Source organism: Carcharodon carcharias, chromosome 31 (genome assembly GCF_017639515.1).
Source record: "Carcharodon carcharias isolate sCarCar2 chromosome 31, sCarCar2.pri, whole genome shotgun sequence".
Taxonomy (NCBI): domain Eukaryota; kingdom Metazoa; phylum Chordata; class Chondrichthyes; order Lamniformes; family Lamnidae; genus Carcharodon; species Carcharodon carcharias.
Window position 1 is genome coordinate 21,179,974 of NC_054497.1, and position 12,823 is coordinate 21,192,796.

Consider the following 12,823-nt stretch of genomic DNA (forward strand, 5'->3'; position numbering starts at 1 on the left):
TCCTGGAGGGAACGATCCCTGCGGGATCGCCAGGGGGGTGAAGTGAAGATGTGTTTGGTGGTGGCATCATGCTGGAGTTGGCAGAAATGGCGGAGGATGATCCTTTGAATGCGAAGGCTGGTGGGGTGATAAGTGAGGACAAGGGGGACCCTGTCATGGTTCTGGGAGGGAGAGGAAGGTGTGAGTGTGGATGCTTGGGAGATGGGCTGAACACAGTTGAGGGCCCTGTCAACCACCGTGGGTAGTAAACCTTGGTTAAGGAAGAACGAAGGCATATCAGAGGAACTGTTTTTGAAAGTGGCATCATCAGAACTGATGCGATGGAGATGAAGGAACTAAGAGAATGGGATGGAGTCCTTACAGGAAGCGGGGTGTGAGGAGCTGTAGTCGAGGTAGCTGTGGGAGTCGGTAGGCTTGTAATGGATATTGGTGGACAGACTATCACCAGAAATTGAGACAGGGAGGTCAAGAAAGGGAAGGGAAATGTCAGTGATGGACTGTGTGAAAATGATGGAGGGGTGGAAATTCGAAGCAAAATTAATAAATTTTTCCAGGTCCAGATGAGAGCATGAAGCGGCACCGAAGCAATCATCGATGTACCGGAGAAAGAGTTGTGGGAGGGGGCCGGAGTAGGACTGGAACAAGGAATGTTCCACATACCCCATAAAGAGACAGGCATAGCTGGGGCACATATGGGTACCCATAGCCACACCTTTTATTCGGAGGAAGTGAGATGAGTTGAAGGAGAAACTGTTCAATGAGAGAACAAGTTCAGCCAGACGGAGGAGAGTAGTGGTGGACAGGGATTGTTCGGGCCTCTGTTCGAGGAAGAAGCTAAGAGCCCTCAGACCATCCTGGTGGGGGATGGAGGTGTAGAGGGATTGGATGTCCATGGTGAAGAGGAGGCGGTTGGAGGCAGGGAACTGGAAATTGTTGATATGATGTAGGGTGTCAGAGGGATCATGGATGTAGGTGGGAAGAGACTGGAAAAGGGGAGAGAGTAGGGAGTCAAGATAGCAAGAAATGAGTTCCTTGGGGCAGGAATAGGCTGACATGATCGGTCTGCCAGGACAGTCCTGTTTGTGGATTTTGGGAAGGAGGTAGAAGCGGGCCGTCCGAGGTTGGGAGACTGTGACAATATGTGGGTTTGGGTTGGGTATGGAGTGTCTGGCGTGGGTATGGAGCATCTGGATTGGGTATGGATGGGTCTGGGTTGATACGGTTGAGATTGGGTTTGTACAGATAGATTTTGGTTGGTACCAATAGATCTGGGTCTCTCTCCTTCTCTGGTTATTTCTGCTTATTTGTTTACTGAAGATGTTTCTTGTTTTTCAGACTCTGGTTTTATAGATGGGTAACCCTGGACCCGGAACCTCGCAGGCGGTCAAACCCCCTGATGGGGGATGGGGATGGATGGTCCTTGTTGGTTGTTTTGTGATTACAGGATTTTCCTATGCATTCCCAAAAGCCGTCAGTGTGTATTTTAAGGAGCTAATGCATGATTTCCACATCGGTTACAGCGACACTGCCTGGATCTCCTCCATCATACTCGCCATGCTTTATGGTACAGGTGGGTCTCAGAAGCCAGTCTGTGGCTCACTGCCTAGGCAGAATACCAGCCTGTTAACTGAACGCTTGTGAATCTGGCACCATCAGAAAATTTTAAAAATCGCTTGCATTTATTTAGCGCCTTTTGCAACCACTGGATGCCTCAAAGTGCTTTGCAGCCAATGAAATTCTTTTGAATTGCAGTCGCTGTTGTAATGTCAGAAACGTGGCAGCCAATTTGTGCACAGCAAGCTCCCACAAACAGCAACGCGATAACGAGCAGATAATCTGTTTTTTTTTGTGATGTTGATTAGGGGGTAAATATTGGGCAGGGCACCAGGGAGAACTCCCCTGCTTTTCTTCAAAAGAGTGCCATGGGATATTTTACATCCACCCGAGCAGGCAGAAGGGGCCTTGCTTTATCCAAAAGATGGCACTTCCAACAGTGCAGCACTCCTTCAGTACTGCAGTGCAGCATTGGCCTTGAATTTTGTACTTGGGACTTGAACACAGAACCTTGTGATTCAGAGACTCTGAGTCGCAGCTGGCACCACAGTGCCAGGGAATAAAGCCTAACAATTGTAGACAGGGGCAGGGGGCTGGGTAAGGGGTCAGAATCGATGCCCAGCCTTAATGACATGGTGTCCCTGCTCCAGCTGATGAACTGTCAGAGTCTGTTTCCCAGAGGAGCCTGTGTTCGGTGTCCAAATCTCCTAACCCCTTTGGTTCCTTCAATCCTGATCACCTACATGATTACCAATAAGTACACCAGAGACAAAGAAATCTTTCAAAATAGTTCAGTTGCAGCTGGAGAATTGGGGACAATTCTGGGCACCACAACATTAGGAAGAATGCCAAGGCGTTGGAGATTGTGCAGAGTAGATTTACCAGAATGGTACCGGGAATGCGGAACTTCGATTATGTAGAAAGACGAGAAAAGCCGGTGTTGTTCATGCTTAGCAAAGAGAAGGTTAAGGGAAGATTTAATGGAGTTGTTCAAATTCATAAACGACTTTGATTGAGTAAGTGAGGAGAAACTGTTTCCAGCGGCAGGAGAGTCAGTAGCCAGAGGACACAGATTAAAGGTAGTTGCCAATATACAGGCCCCAATTTCCACCTTTAAAAGCCTTCTCAGTCCCCATCTCTTAGATCAAGCCTTTGGTCACCCTGCATTGTCTCAGTGTGAATGTCCATTTCCTTCCCCACTCTGGGAAGCATCTTGGGATGCGTTTGCTGTTAAGGGCAGTGTTGAACTACCTGCACATTTGAGTCCTACTCGTTCCTCAAGGAAACACTTCATGATATTGGGTCAAATCCTAATCTTGCCGAATATTTCTATTGCTGCTCATGGATTATGGTTCAGTTGTTGTGGGAGGCCCCAGGCTTCACTGGCTCTGCTCTCTGTCACAGGCCCCGTGTGCAGTATAGTGGTGAATCGCTTTGGCTGCCGGCCTGTCATGTTGATCGGAGGTTTATTGGCCTCTTCCGGAATGATTCTGGCATCGTTCTCTGCAAACATCACCCAGCTCTACTTGACTGCGGGAGTGGTTACAGGTATGTTGCATCGGTAAATCAAGAATGATCAATTGCTTCAAGATTATCAGGAGCTCTGAACTTTTTTGTAGTAATTATTGATTAATCAAAGTGACAGATACCACTACGCATCCTCCCGCACCCCCCCCCCACCCCCCTCACCCCACTTCACCACCCACCAACTCTGTGAAACACTCAGTGAAGCAGCAACTCTCAAAATCAGCTTCGGTGAACCAGGGGGGCTCAGCTCAGGATGTTCCTGTGGACATGGCACACTAAATCAGGAGTTTGTTAATGGTCCTGGGGATACGATCCGGAGTTGGGAATGTGATCTCCTCAGGAGCTGCCCTCCACTACTGCTGGCAAATCTACCATTGCCACCTGCCTCCTCAAAAGCCCATCCATGACCCCTTCCGTCCTTGTAAACTGCCATCTCAGCACCAACCTCCCTTTCCTCTTGAATGTCCTTGAATCTGTTGTCACCTCCCAAATCCATGCTATTCTTTCCCACAGTTCCATGCTTGAATCCCTCCAATCAGGTTTCTGCTCCTGCCTGTACCGAAACAACTCTTAACAAAGTCACCAGCGACCTCCTATGTGTGACTGTGACAAAGGTAAACGTTCCCTCCTTGTCCTTCTTGACCTGTCTGCAGTCTTTGACCACACCATCCTCCTCCAATGCCTCTCCACTGTTGTTCAGCTGGGTGAGACTGCATTCGCCTGGTTCCATTCTTATTTATCTAGTTGTATTCAGTGAATCACTTGCAATGGCTTTTCATCCCTGCTCCTGCACTGTTAACTCTGTTAACTCTGGCGTCCCCCCAGGGATCTATCCTTGACCTCCCTCCGAATTTTCATCAATACGCTTTAAAGGTGCTATATAAATGCAGGTTTCTGTTTTAGCCATTAGCTTTCTTCCCAATTTGTTCTCCAATACCCTGTCCTGTCGTCTCTCCCAATCTTTCTCTCTCTCCTCCAGTTCCTCTCTGCCTCTGTCAGTCTTTCCTTCAATCCCTGACTGCATTGCATTTCAGAACATACACGTATGATGGACAGGTAAAGACCTTTGGTCGATCTAGACTGCCCTGTACAATTGCGATAACTTGGAGTTCACAATATATACACTCTCCTTTCCACTTGGAATCATGTGACCTCCTTGGAGATGCTAAAAACCCAGGCCAATTTAGGTTTTCAGCTGTTCTTTTTCAACCAGGGCAATCGAAACTAGCCTAGGGGGCCATTAATAATAAATAAATGCTGGAAAAACTCATCAAGCTGGCAACGTTGGTCCTCATTTGAAGATGATTAACTACCTCTGTCTCCACCAGGTCTGGGATTGGCTCTGAACTTCCAGCCATCTCTCATTATGCTGGGCAGATACTTTGACAAAAGGAGACCACTCGCTAACGGACTGGCTGCCGCTGGGAGCCCAGTGTTCCTCAGTACCCTCTCCCCATTCGGACAAGTCCTGCTGGATTACTATGGCTGGAGAGGGGGCTTCCTCATCATGGGGGGCTTGTTACTCAATTGCTGCACGTGTGGAGCCGTCATGAGGCCTCTCGAGAGTCTGACGGGGAGCAGCAAAGACAAGTCTGAGGCGAAGGAGATGCTTCCTGCCGCCAAGTCTGACTGCACCAGCTTGGAGATGGAGAACTGTGAAGCAGTTGGAACCAGCAACAGCACCAAGGGGAGTGGCAGGAAGAAAGGAGCGAGCAGCAAGTCTCGGAAACTGCTGGATTTCAGTGTATTCCGGAACCGAGGCTTCATCATCTACACCATCTCCAAGTTCATCCTGGTGCTGGGACTCTTTGTACCTCCGATCATGATTGTTAACTACGCCAAAGACACTGGCGTCCCTGATACAGAGGCTGCCTTCCTGCTCTCGATCATTGGCTTCATTGACATCTTTGCTCGGCCGCTGAGTGGGGTGGTGGCAGGTCTGGACGCTGTCCGCCCTCGCGTTGCCTATTTCTTCAGTTTCTCGATGCTGTGCAATGGACTGACCGACGTGCTGAGTGCCAAAGCAGCAACGTACACTGGGATGGTCGCTTTCTGTGTTTTCTTCGGTGTGACCTATGGGATGGTCGGGGCTCTGCAGTTCGAGGTTCTTATGGACATTGTCGGCTCCCAGAAATTCCCCAGTGCCATTGGATTGTTGCTGCTCATTGAGGCCTTCGCTGTGCTCATTGGACCTCCATCAGCAGGTCAGTGGGCAACCAGGAAAAGGCTGGATAACCCCCCACTCTCCAATACCCCCACCTGAATACCCCCACTCTCCAATACCCCAACCCCAATATCCCACTCTGATACCTCACACCGATACCTCCACTCCCCAATACCCCACACCAATACCTCCACTCCCCAATACCCCAATACCCCACACCGATACCTCCACTCTCCAATACCCCCACCTGAATACCCCCACTCTCCAATACCCCAACCCCAATATCCCACTCTGATACCTCACACCGATACCTCCACTCCCCTATACCCCACACCGATACATCCACTCTCCAATACCCTCACCCAAATACTCTCCAATACTCCAACCCCAATATGCCACACCAATATCTCCACTCTCCAATACCCCCACCCCAATCCCCCACTCTCCAATACCTCCATACCCCAAATAGCCCCTTTCTCCAGTACCCCACTCTCAAAAGCCCTCCACTCTCCAATATGCCCACCCCAAATACCCACACTGTCCAATACCCCAACCCCAATACCCACACTCTCCAATACCCCCAGCCCCAATAACCACTCTCCAAAACCCCCATCCCCAAAAGCCCCACACCTGATACCCCACTCTCTAATATCCCCAGCCCCAATAGCCCCACTCTCCCATACCTCTGTAGCCCCCATAATGCTACCCTAATACACTCTCTCCAATATCCCCATCCCTAACACACCCACACCCCATAGCCCTCCTCCCCAAATACCCCTGTGTTGCCACTCTGTATTAACCCCATATCTCAATACCTCCAACTCCAATACCCTCACTCTCCGGGGCTAGTTAAAGGGGCTAGTTCTTGATAAAACTCTGCTCATTGCATTGAGAAATATTTCTGATACTGAGACTTTTTGATTGCATTGTTCTGAAGTCGAGGGCTTAATTGTCCCAGCCCCGGGGTGAGGAGAGAGGGGTGGGGGGATGCAGCAAGATTCCCTGGGGTAGGGCAGGAATTTGGATTGGCTCCTGCTGCAAGGTTGTGGGCAACTAAACTGTATATTTAAAACCCCAGTTAGGGGCCATTCAGAGTGTTAGCTTGCATTTTTCTGGTGCCGCTGTGGTCCCTGCTGCATGTGGAGGCAGCAAGGTCCACAAAGGCAACCTCCCTGTGGTGGTCTGACACCATGGCCAGAGGCTTCATTCCCCCAAAGAGGGAGACGGGGGCACCAACAGGAAAGTTTGCACTTGGGGCCTCAACACTATTGCCAGAGGAGTTTCCCCATCAATCAATGGGGCCCTACCTACTTACCCTCCAAAAAATTGAATTATTTTGACCCCACCAAGGATGCCTCCGTTTTGAGTTGCCCCCACATTTTACCCACCTGTCTCAGCAGCACCCACCTCTTTCTCCGTGGGGCTGCCCTGTGATTAGTCAGCAGCCCGTTCGCCTTCATTGATTGGATGGCGAATTTGGAAGCAGCCAATTGGGTTGCCGCCAGGAAAATAGCTCTCCTGGTCTGGCTCCCGGCAAGCGCGGGCTCAGGACCTCCATTTGGTCCCAATGTCAAGGTCCTGAAATTTGTGGGGAAGTCTGGTTCAAAGTTTCTGATGTTGAAATAGGCAGCTGGATGGTCAGTTGTTTCTAGGTAGAGTTTGGGCTGGAGGTGTGAAGACAGGATTGAATCTCTGTCTCTCCCGGCAGGCCACCTGGTTGACACTTTCAAGAACTACGAGCTCATTTTCTACATGGCAGGTGCTGAGCTGATTCTCTCATCAGTCTTCCTGTCGGTAGCCACCTACCTCTGCCTCAAAGGTGACCAGCCCAAGAACCAGAAAGAAAGTGCGGAAGTGGAAGATGTGGGATGCGAATCAGCAGCGGTGGAAGATACAGGTATGGTGCAAGACTACACAAGAGGCCTGAGTGGAAGCCCCATGGATGAAGGATCCCTGGACCAGAGATCGAGCAGAGTAGAGAGGGACCAAAGGGATGGCAGCAGTGTGAGAGGTGCAGACAGTGAAGTTACAACACAAGCAGAGTGCTCTGAGCAACACTAAAAAATTACCATGTAAAAAGAAGACAATGCAAGCTAGACTAGTCTACCACACTCACTGCCAGGGATCACCTCTGTACTGCGTACAAACTGGTGAAAACAAATTGAGAATAAAAGTAATGGAGGAGCAAAGACAGGTCCTCTCTCTTTACCAGCTTTCCCCTCCCATCAATTTCTTTCTCCTTTGTCCCTCTCTCAATGCAGCTCTCCTTCCCTTTCTACCCCCTCCCTCAGCTCTCCCTTTCTCTCCTCCGTGTCCTGCCTGTTCATAAATACTTGGCTCACGAGTAAAAGCTTCCTGGCCAATGAATGTCCCGCTCTCTTTTCAATACCCTACTTACTTTTAAATACTCTACTTACTAGTGAATGCCCTGCCACCTTCCCATTGAAGTCTGTTACTGCCTCTCGCTCTTACCCCTGCATGTTGCTCATTGTTCAATGTCCCTTCCTCTCTCTCGTCTGCCCTTTGCCTTTGCACTTGCACTCCTCCTTTCCCTCTTTTGTCCCCATTCCTTTCCATTCTCTCACTTCCTTTTCCCTCATGCCCCTCACTCTTTAGTTCCCCCATCTCCCTCTCGTCCTCTTTTTCCCTCAGCCCTCTCATTCCTCTTTCCTTTCTCTCTCTTGTTCCTGTTTCCTTTCCCTCATGCTCCTCTGTCACTCGCTTCTTCCTTGCCCTTCCCTCATCTCCTTTCCCTCTCTTGTTCCCCCCCCTCTCTGCCTTTCCATCTCTTCTCCCTTTCCTCCGCCTCTTGCTTTCTCTTCTCCTCTTTCTTCATTTCTCCTGCCTCCCTTTTATCCTCTTTCCCTCTCCTCCCTTTTCTCTCTCTCGTTCCCCCTCCCTCAAGCATTTTTCCTTTCTCTACACCTTCCCCTCTCATTTTCTCATTTTATACTTTTGCTCTCATTTCTCCTTCTCTTACCCCATCTCCCATTTCCCTCATTCCACCTTTCTCCCTCTCGCTCTTTTTTCACGTCCTCGTTTCCCTCTTGTTTCACTTTTCTCTCTCTCTATTTCTGTCTCTCAATTTTGCTCCCTCACACTTTGGACTTCATTCAGTTAGTTTCTGATCAATGCACATGGTCTTCACTGCAACATTATGGCTGTGAGTTAAAGAAAATATTCCTGGTTGAATTTGTGAGTGATGTTTTACAATAAATAGCTGGAGAGAGAAAAAAAATTGGGTGAATGATACTTAAATAAGAACAAGGAAGTTGTGAAAGACCATTGAGCAAATCTCAGTGAGTCTCTGTAAATCAAACCAATCAAATAATGGATTAAGACTGTACAAGTGTAGTGTAACTATCACACTTATTAGTGACCATGCACCTTTTATAATGTGACTAGTGAGCGAGTGTAAGTGTGAGTGTGTATCTGTAAATGTCTTTGAGTGGGACAGTGAGTGCGAGTATGTAAGAGTCAGTGTAAGTGAGAATGTGAGTGAGCGTGTGAACGAGGGTAAATGAGAGTGAGTGTGCACATAACACTAAGTATTCACTAATTCATCGATGACTTTGACAGACCTGTCACTGACTAGAGAGGATTATATTATATCAAATTGTTCCTGTCCTATGATTGATTTCCATCTCAATAAAAACCTCAATAATTGACTTTTGTTGCAAATATTAATTTTGATGTGAAAGCCCTCTCTTAATAAAAGCCACACTGGAGTGATACTGTCTCTCACCCTGACAACTTTCCAGCCTATAACCATCAACTCCATGTCCCAATCATTCAGATGGGAATCTACAACATATGGGGAGTTTAATGGAAACTGCTCTACCTGGATGATTGTACAGTGTTATATGTGGGAAGGATGCCGGAGATTCTATTGGTTGCAAGTGAGGGAACCAAATTTAACACAGAAAAGTGTGAGGAGATACATTTTGGGAGCAAAGAAAGATGCTACAAGTTAAATGGTAAAATTTTATAGAAGGGTGTCAGAACAGAGAGACCTAGGGATGTCTGTGCACAAATCCCTGAAGGCAGAAGGACAGGTTAACAAATCTGTTCATAAAGTCCATGAGATCTGAGGCAAAGAGTACCAAGTCTAGGAAGTTAGCGAAACCTCCAGCACACGCTCGTTCAGCCCCTACTACTGCAGTAGTGTTCAATTCTGGGCTGCACACTTGAGGAAGGACCTGAAGGCACAGAGAGGTACAGAGAGATGTATTAAAACAGTTGCTTGATAGCACAGAACTTGAATATTGCTGAAAAGAAAGACATGTTGCTGAAGCTTTTCATCCTGCACTCATCAGAACAAACACAAGAAAGTCAAAGCACTGATGAACAATCCTGAGTGCACTAATAGCAACACTAACAACCAATTTACAATAATCAGTTGAGCTCGTACTGTGGGTCATTTACACTTGATAGAAGCGACTTACTTTCATATGCAATGACCAGTTCTCTGCAAACAAAAGGTATATGTTCAAAACTTGTACCTTTTTCGAATTACCCAGGAGCTTAGGGAGCCTATAGTTCCCTGTGGCTTTCTCCATGGCAATGCCTCAGCCAATCAGAGTCAGGATCCTCTTCTCCTGTAGTATAAATTGTTGTGATTATCTGAAATTTGGCATTCTTCTGTTTGTCCTGATGAATGCAAAATGAAAAGCTTCAGCAACATGTCTCCCTTACAGCAAGATGTATTAAAATGTTTCCAGGAATGAAGAATTACAGTTAAGTGGATGGACTGGAGAAGTCGGATTGTTCACTTTAGAGCTGAGAAGGTTAAGAGGAGTCAATAAAACCAGAAAATGCTGTAAAATCTCAGCAGGTCTGACAGCATCTGTGGAGAGAGAAACGGAGTTAAGGTTTCAAGTCCGTATGACTCGAAGACCCGAGCTCTGAAGTAGAGTCATACGGACTTGAAACGTTAACTCCGTTTCTCTCTCCACAGATGCTGTCAGACCTGCTGAGATTTTACAGCATTTTCTGGTTTTATTTACTCCTCTTAACCTTCTCAGCTCTAAAGTGAACAATCCGACTTCTCCAGTCCATCCACTTAACTGTAATTCTTCATTCCTGGAAACATTTTAATACATCTTGCTGAAAGGGAGACATGTTGCTGAAGCTTTTCATTTTGCACTCATCAGGACAAATGTAAGAATGCCAAATTTCAGATAATCACAACAATTTATACTACAGGAGAAGAGGATCCTGACTCTGATTGGCTGAGGCATTGCCATGGAGAAAGCCACAGGGAACTATAGGCTCCAGCATCTGCAGTATTTTGCTTTCATCTCAAGGCTAAGAGGAGATTTGATGGAGGTGTTTAAAATCATGAGGGGTTCAAAACGATTAAGTAAAGAGAAACTGCTTCTAATGGTTGAAGGGCTGATAACCAGAAGACACAGATTTAAGGTGACTGGCAAAAGAACCAGAGGCAAGATGAGGAAAAGTTTTTTTTATACATCGAATGGTTAGTATTTGGAAAGCATGCCCGATAGGGTGATGGAAATAGATTCAATAGAAGCCTTCAAAAGGTAATTGGATGAATACTTGAAGGAGAAAATAAAATGCAGGAAAATTGCAGAAGGCTCTCCTAAGGGAGGAGGAGGGGAAGGGTAACAGATTGTTGTATGGATTCAATAATTAGCATCATTTCTAAGCCAAATTGCTATCTTGCCCAACAGGCAACTTCTAGAGCTGGTTTGAAAGGAGAGTGGAGAGGAAGGGGAAGGATCCAATAGTTGTGATCCAAGTTGGGACCAACACCATAAGGAAGAGTATTTAAAAGATCCTGTTGAGCTTGGAGCTAAATTTTTTTTTAAAAAAGGTTATAATCTCTGGATTATTACTTGAGCCACATATAAATTGGTATAGGGATAAGCAGATTAAGGGAGGTGAACACATGGTTGAAGATGTGGTATAAGAGGGGATCCATTCCATGGGACACTGGTACCAGTAGTGAGACAGGAAGGAATTGCACCAATGGGATGGGCCCCACCTGAACCAGGCTGGGACCAGGGTCCAAGTGGGAAGGATAAATAGGGCAACAATCACAAGGGAGCTTATAGATTGGAAATGAGGTGGGAAAGGGGTGGCGGAAGCTCAGGAAAAAGATATCATAAATATCAATTCAAAAACGTTTGAAAATGAGTGTTCTTTATATAGCCACAAGGAATATAAGGTACAAACTGAATGAATTCAGGTAACTTGGGGGATATGACATGGTAACCATTACTGAGACGTGGTTACAAGATTGTCTGGACTTGGAATTGAATATATCAGGTTCTAAGGTCTATTATAAAGATAGAGAATCTGGTCCAGGCTGAGAAGTAGCCTTTGTCATTAAGGGTGAAATGGCTTCTATGACAGGATAAGGGGTAAGTAGGCAGTGGAGACTTTATGGCCAGAACTTTTCCTGGTGGCCGCTGCCTACAATCTGCTCCACTCCACAATTTCACACGTGGGTGGGCCAATTAAGGCCCTCCCTGCGTGGATCGTGAGTGGCAGTGCTCAGTGCTACCTGTGTGGGTGGGGGGAGGAGGGAGAGAGGGCCTGGTGAGCAGTTCACGCATGCACGCGATAAGAGCACTTCAATCTCCCTGAGCCATGGAGCTGCCTCAGGGAGACTGAAGTGCTTTTTTTAAAAAAATGAATAAAGGCAATAAAGATGGAATGAAACATGTCCCCTCATGTGACTGTGTCACATGTGATGGGACATGTTTTTAATTTCAAAATAAAGTTTTTATTTAATGCGTATTAACTTTAGGAAGCCTCATCCCGCTTGTGGATGAGGTTTCCTAAAAAATGCTTGGCTTTTTCACCTGCCTGCCAAATGTAAGGTTGGACGGGCAGCGTTAATTTGATCTTAATTTGCTCGTTAATGGCCTTGATAGGCCTTTCGGTTATCGACGGGCGCACAGCTGACTCTGGTACACACCGCCGAATGGAATATCGTGCGAGTGTGCAATGGCATTGGGACGCACGCCCGATGTCATCGTGCTTCATATTACACTCGGGCATGTCAGGCATGTACCCGCACACTGAATGTAAAATCTGGCCTTTAGGTCAAATTAAGAAATAGAAAAGGATTTAAGACTGGGGCAAGAGTTACTTTAGACCCTATGGTAGCAGGTGTGAAGTGGGAGAATGTATAAACACAGAATTAGAGCAGCATGTAGTGAAGGCACAGTGCTTATAATGGGGAATTTTAATTTTCATATAGATTGCGATAAGCAGATGAGCTGATGTCAGAAAGATAATGAATTTCTTGAGTGTGTCCAGGACAGTTTTCTGCAACACTATGTCCTAGAACCAACAAAGGGGCATTTCATTTTGGATTTAATAATGAGTCAACAGGATAATGATTAATGACCATTTGCCTAATAGCAACCATAAGATGATTGAGTACAATGCTGTGTTTGAAAAGGAGAAATAGTGAAACCGTTACTAAGACTCTAGAATTAGTCTGACTTCAATGGGATGAGACAGGAATTGTCCACAGTACAGCAGGTAAATCTGTTAATGAGTTAAAAAGATCAGTGAAAGATGTTCAAAAAATAACTTAATATG

At 46.6% G+C, this 12,823-nt stretch overlaps 1 protein-coding gene across 1 annotated transcript; it reads left to right on the forward strand.

Moving 5' to 3' along the window:
• The first annotated feature begins 1,350 nt into the window (after positions 1-1,350).
• On the forward strand, positions 1,351-7,306 carry slc16a8 (solute carrier family 16 member 8). The gene is made up of 4 exons (XM_041177634.1): positions 1,351-1,570; positions 2,959-3,102; positions 4,410-5,285; positions 6,954-7,306. Exons 1-4 carry the CDS (start codon positions 1,351-1,353, stop codon positions 7,304-7,306), a joined length of 1,593 nt encoding a protein of 530 aa, XP_041033568.1.
• The last annotated feature ends 5,517 nt before the right edge of the window (positions 7,307-12,823 follow it).

Coding starts and splice junctions, on each gene's coding strand:
- slc16a8 (XM_041177634.1), top strand. CDS start 1,351: ATGGGTAACCCTGGACCCGGAACCTCGCAGGCGGTCAAACCCCCTGAT. Junction 1,571..2,958: donor CGCCATGCTTTATGGTACAG/GTGGGTCTCAGA, acceptor TCTCTGTCACAG/GCCCCGTGTGCAGTATAGTG. Junction 5,286..6,953: donor CATTGGACCTCCATCAGCAG/GTCAGTGGGCAA, acceptor CTCTCCCGGCAG/GCCACCTGGTTGACACTTTC.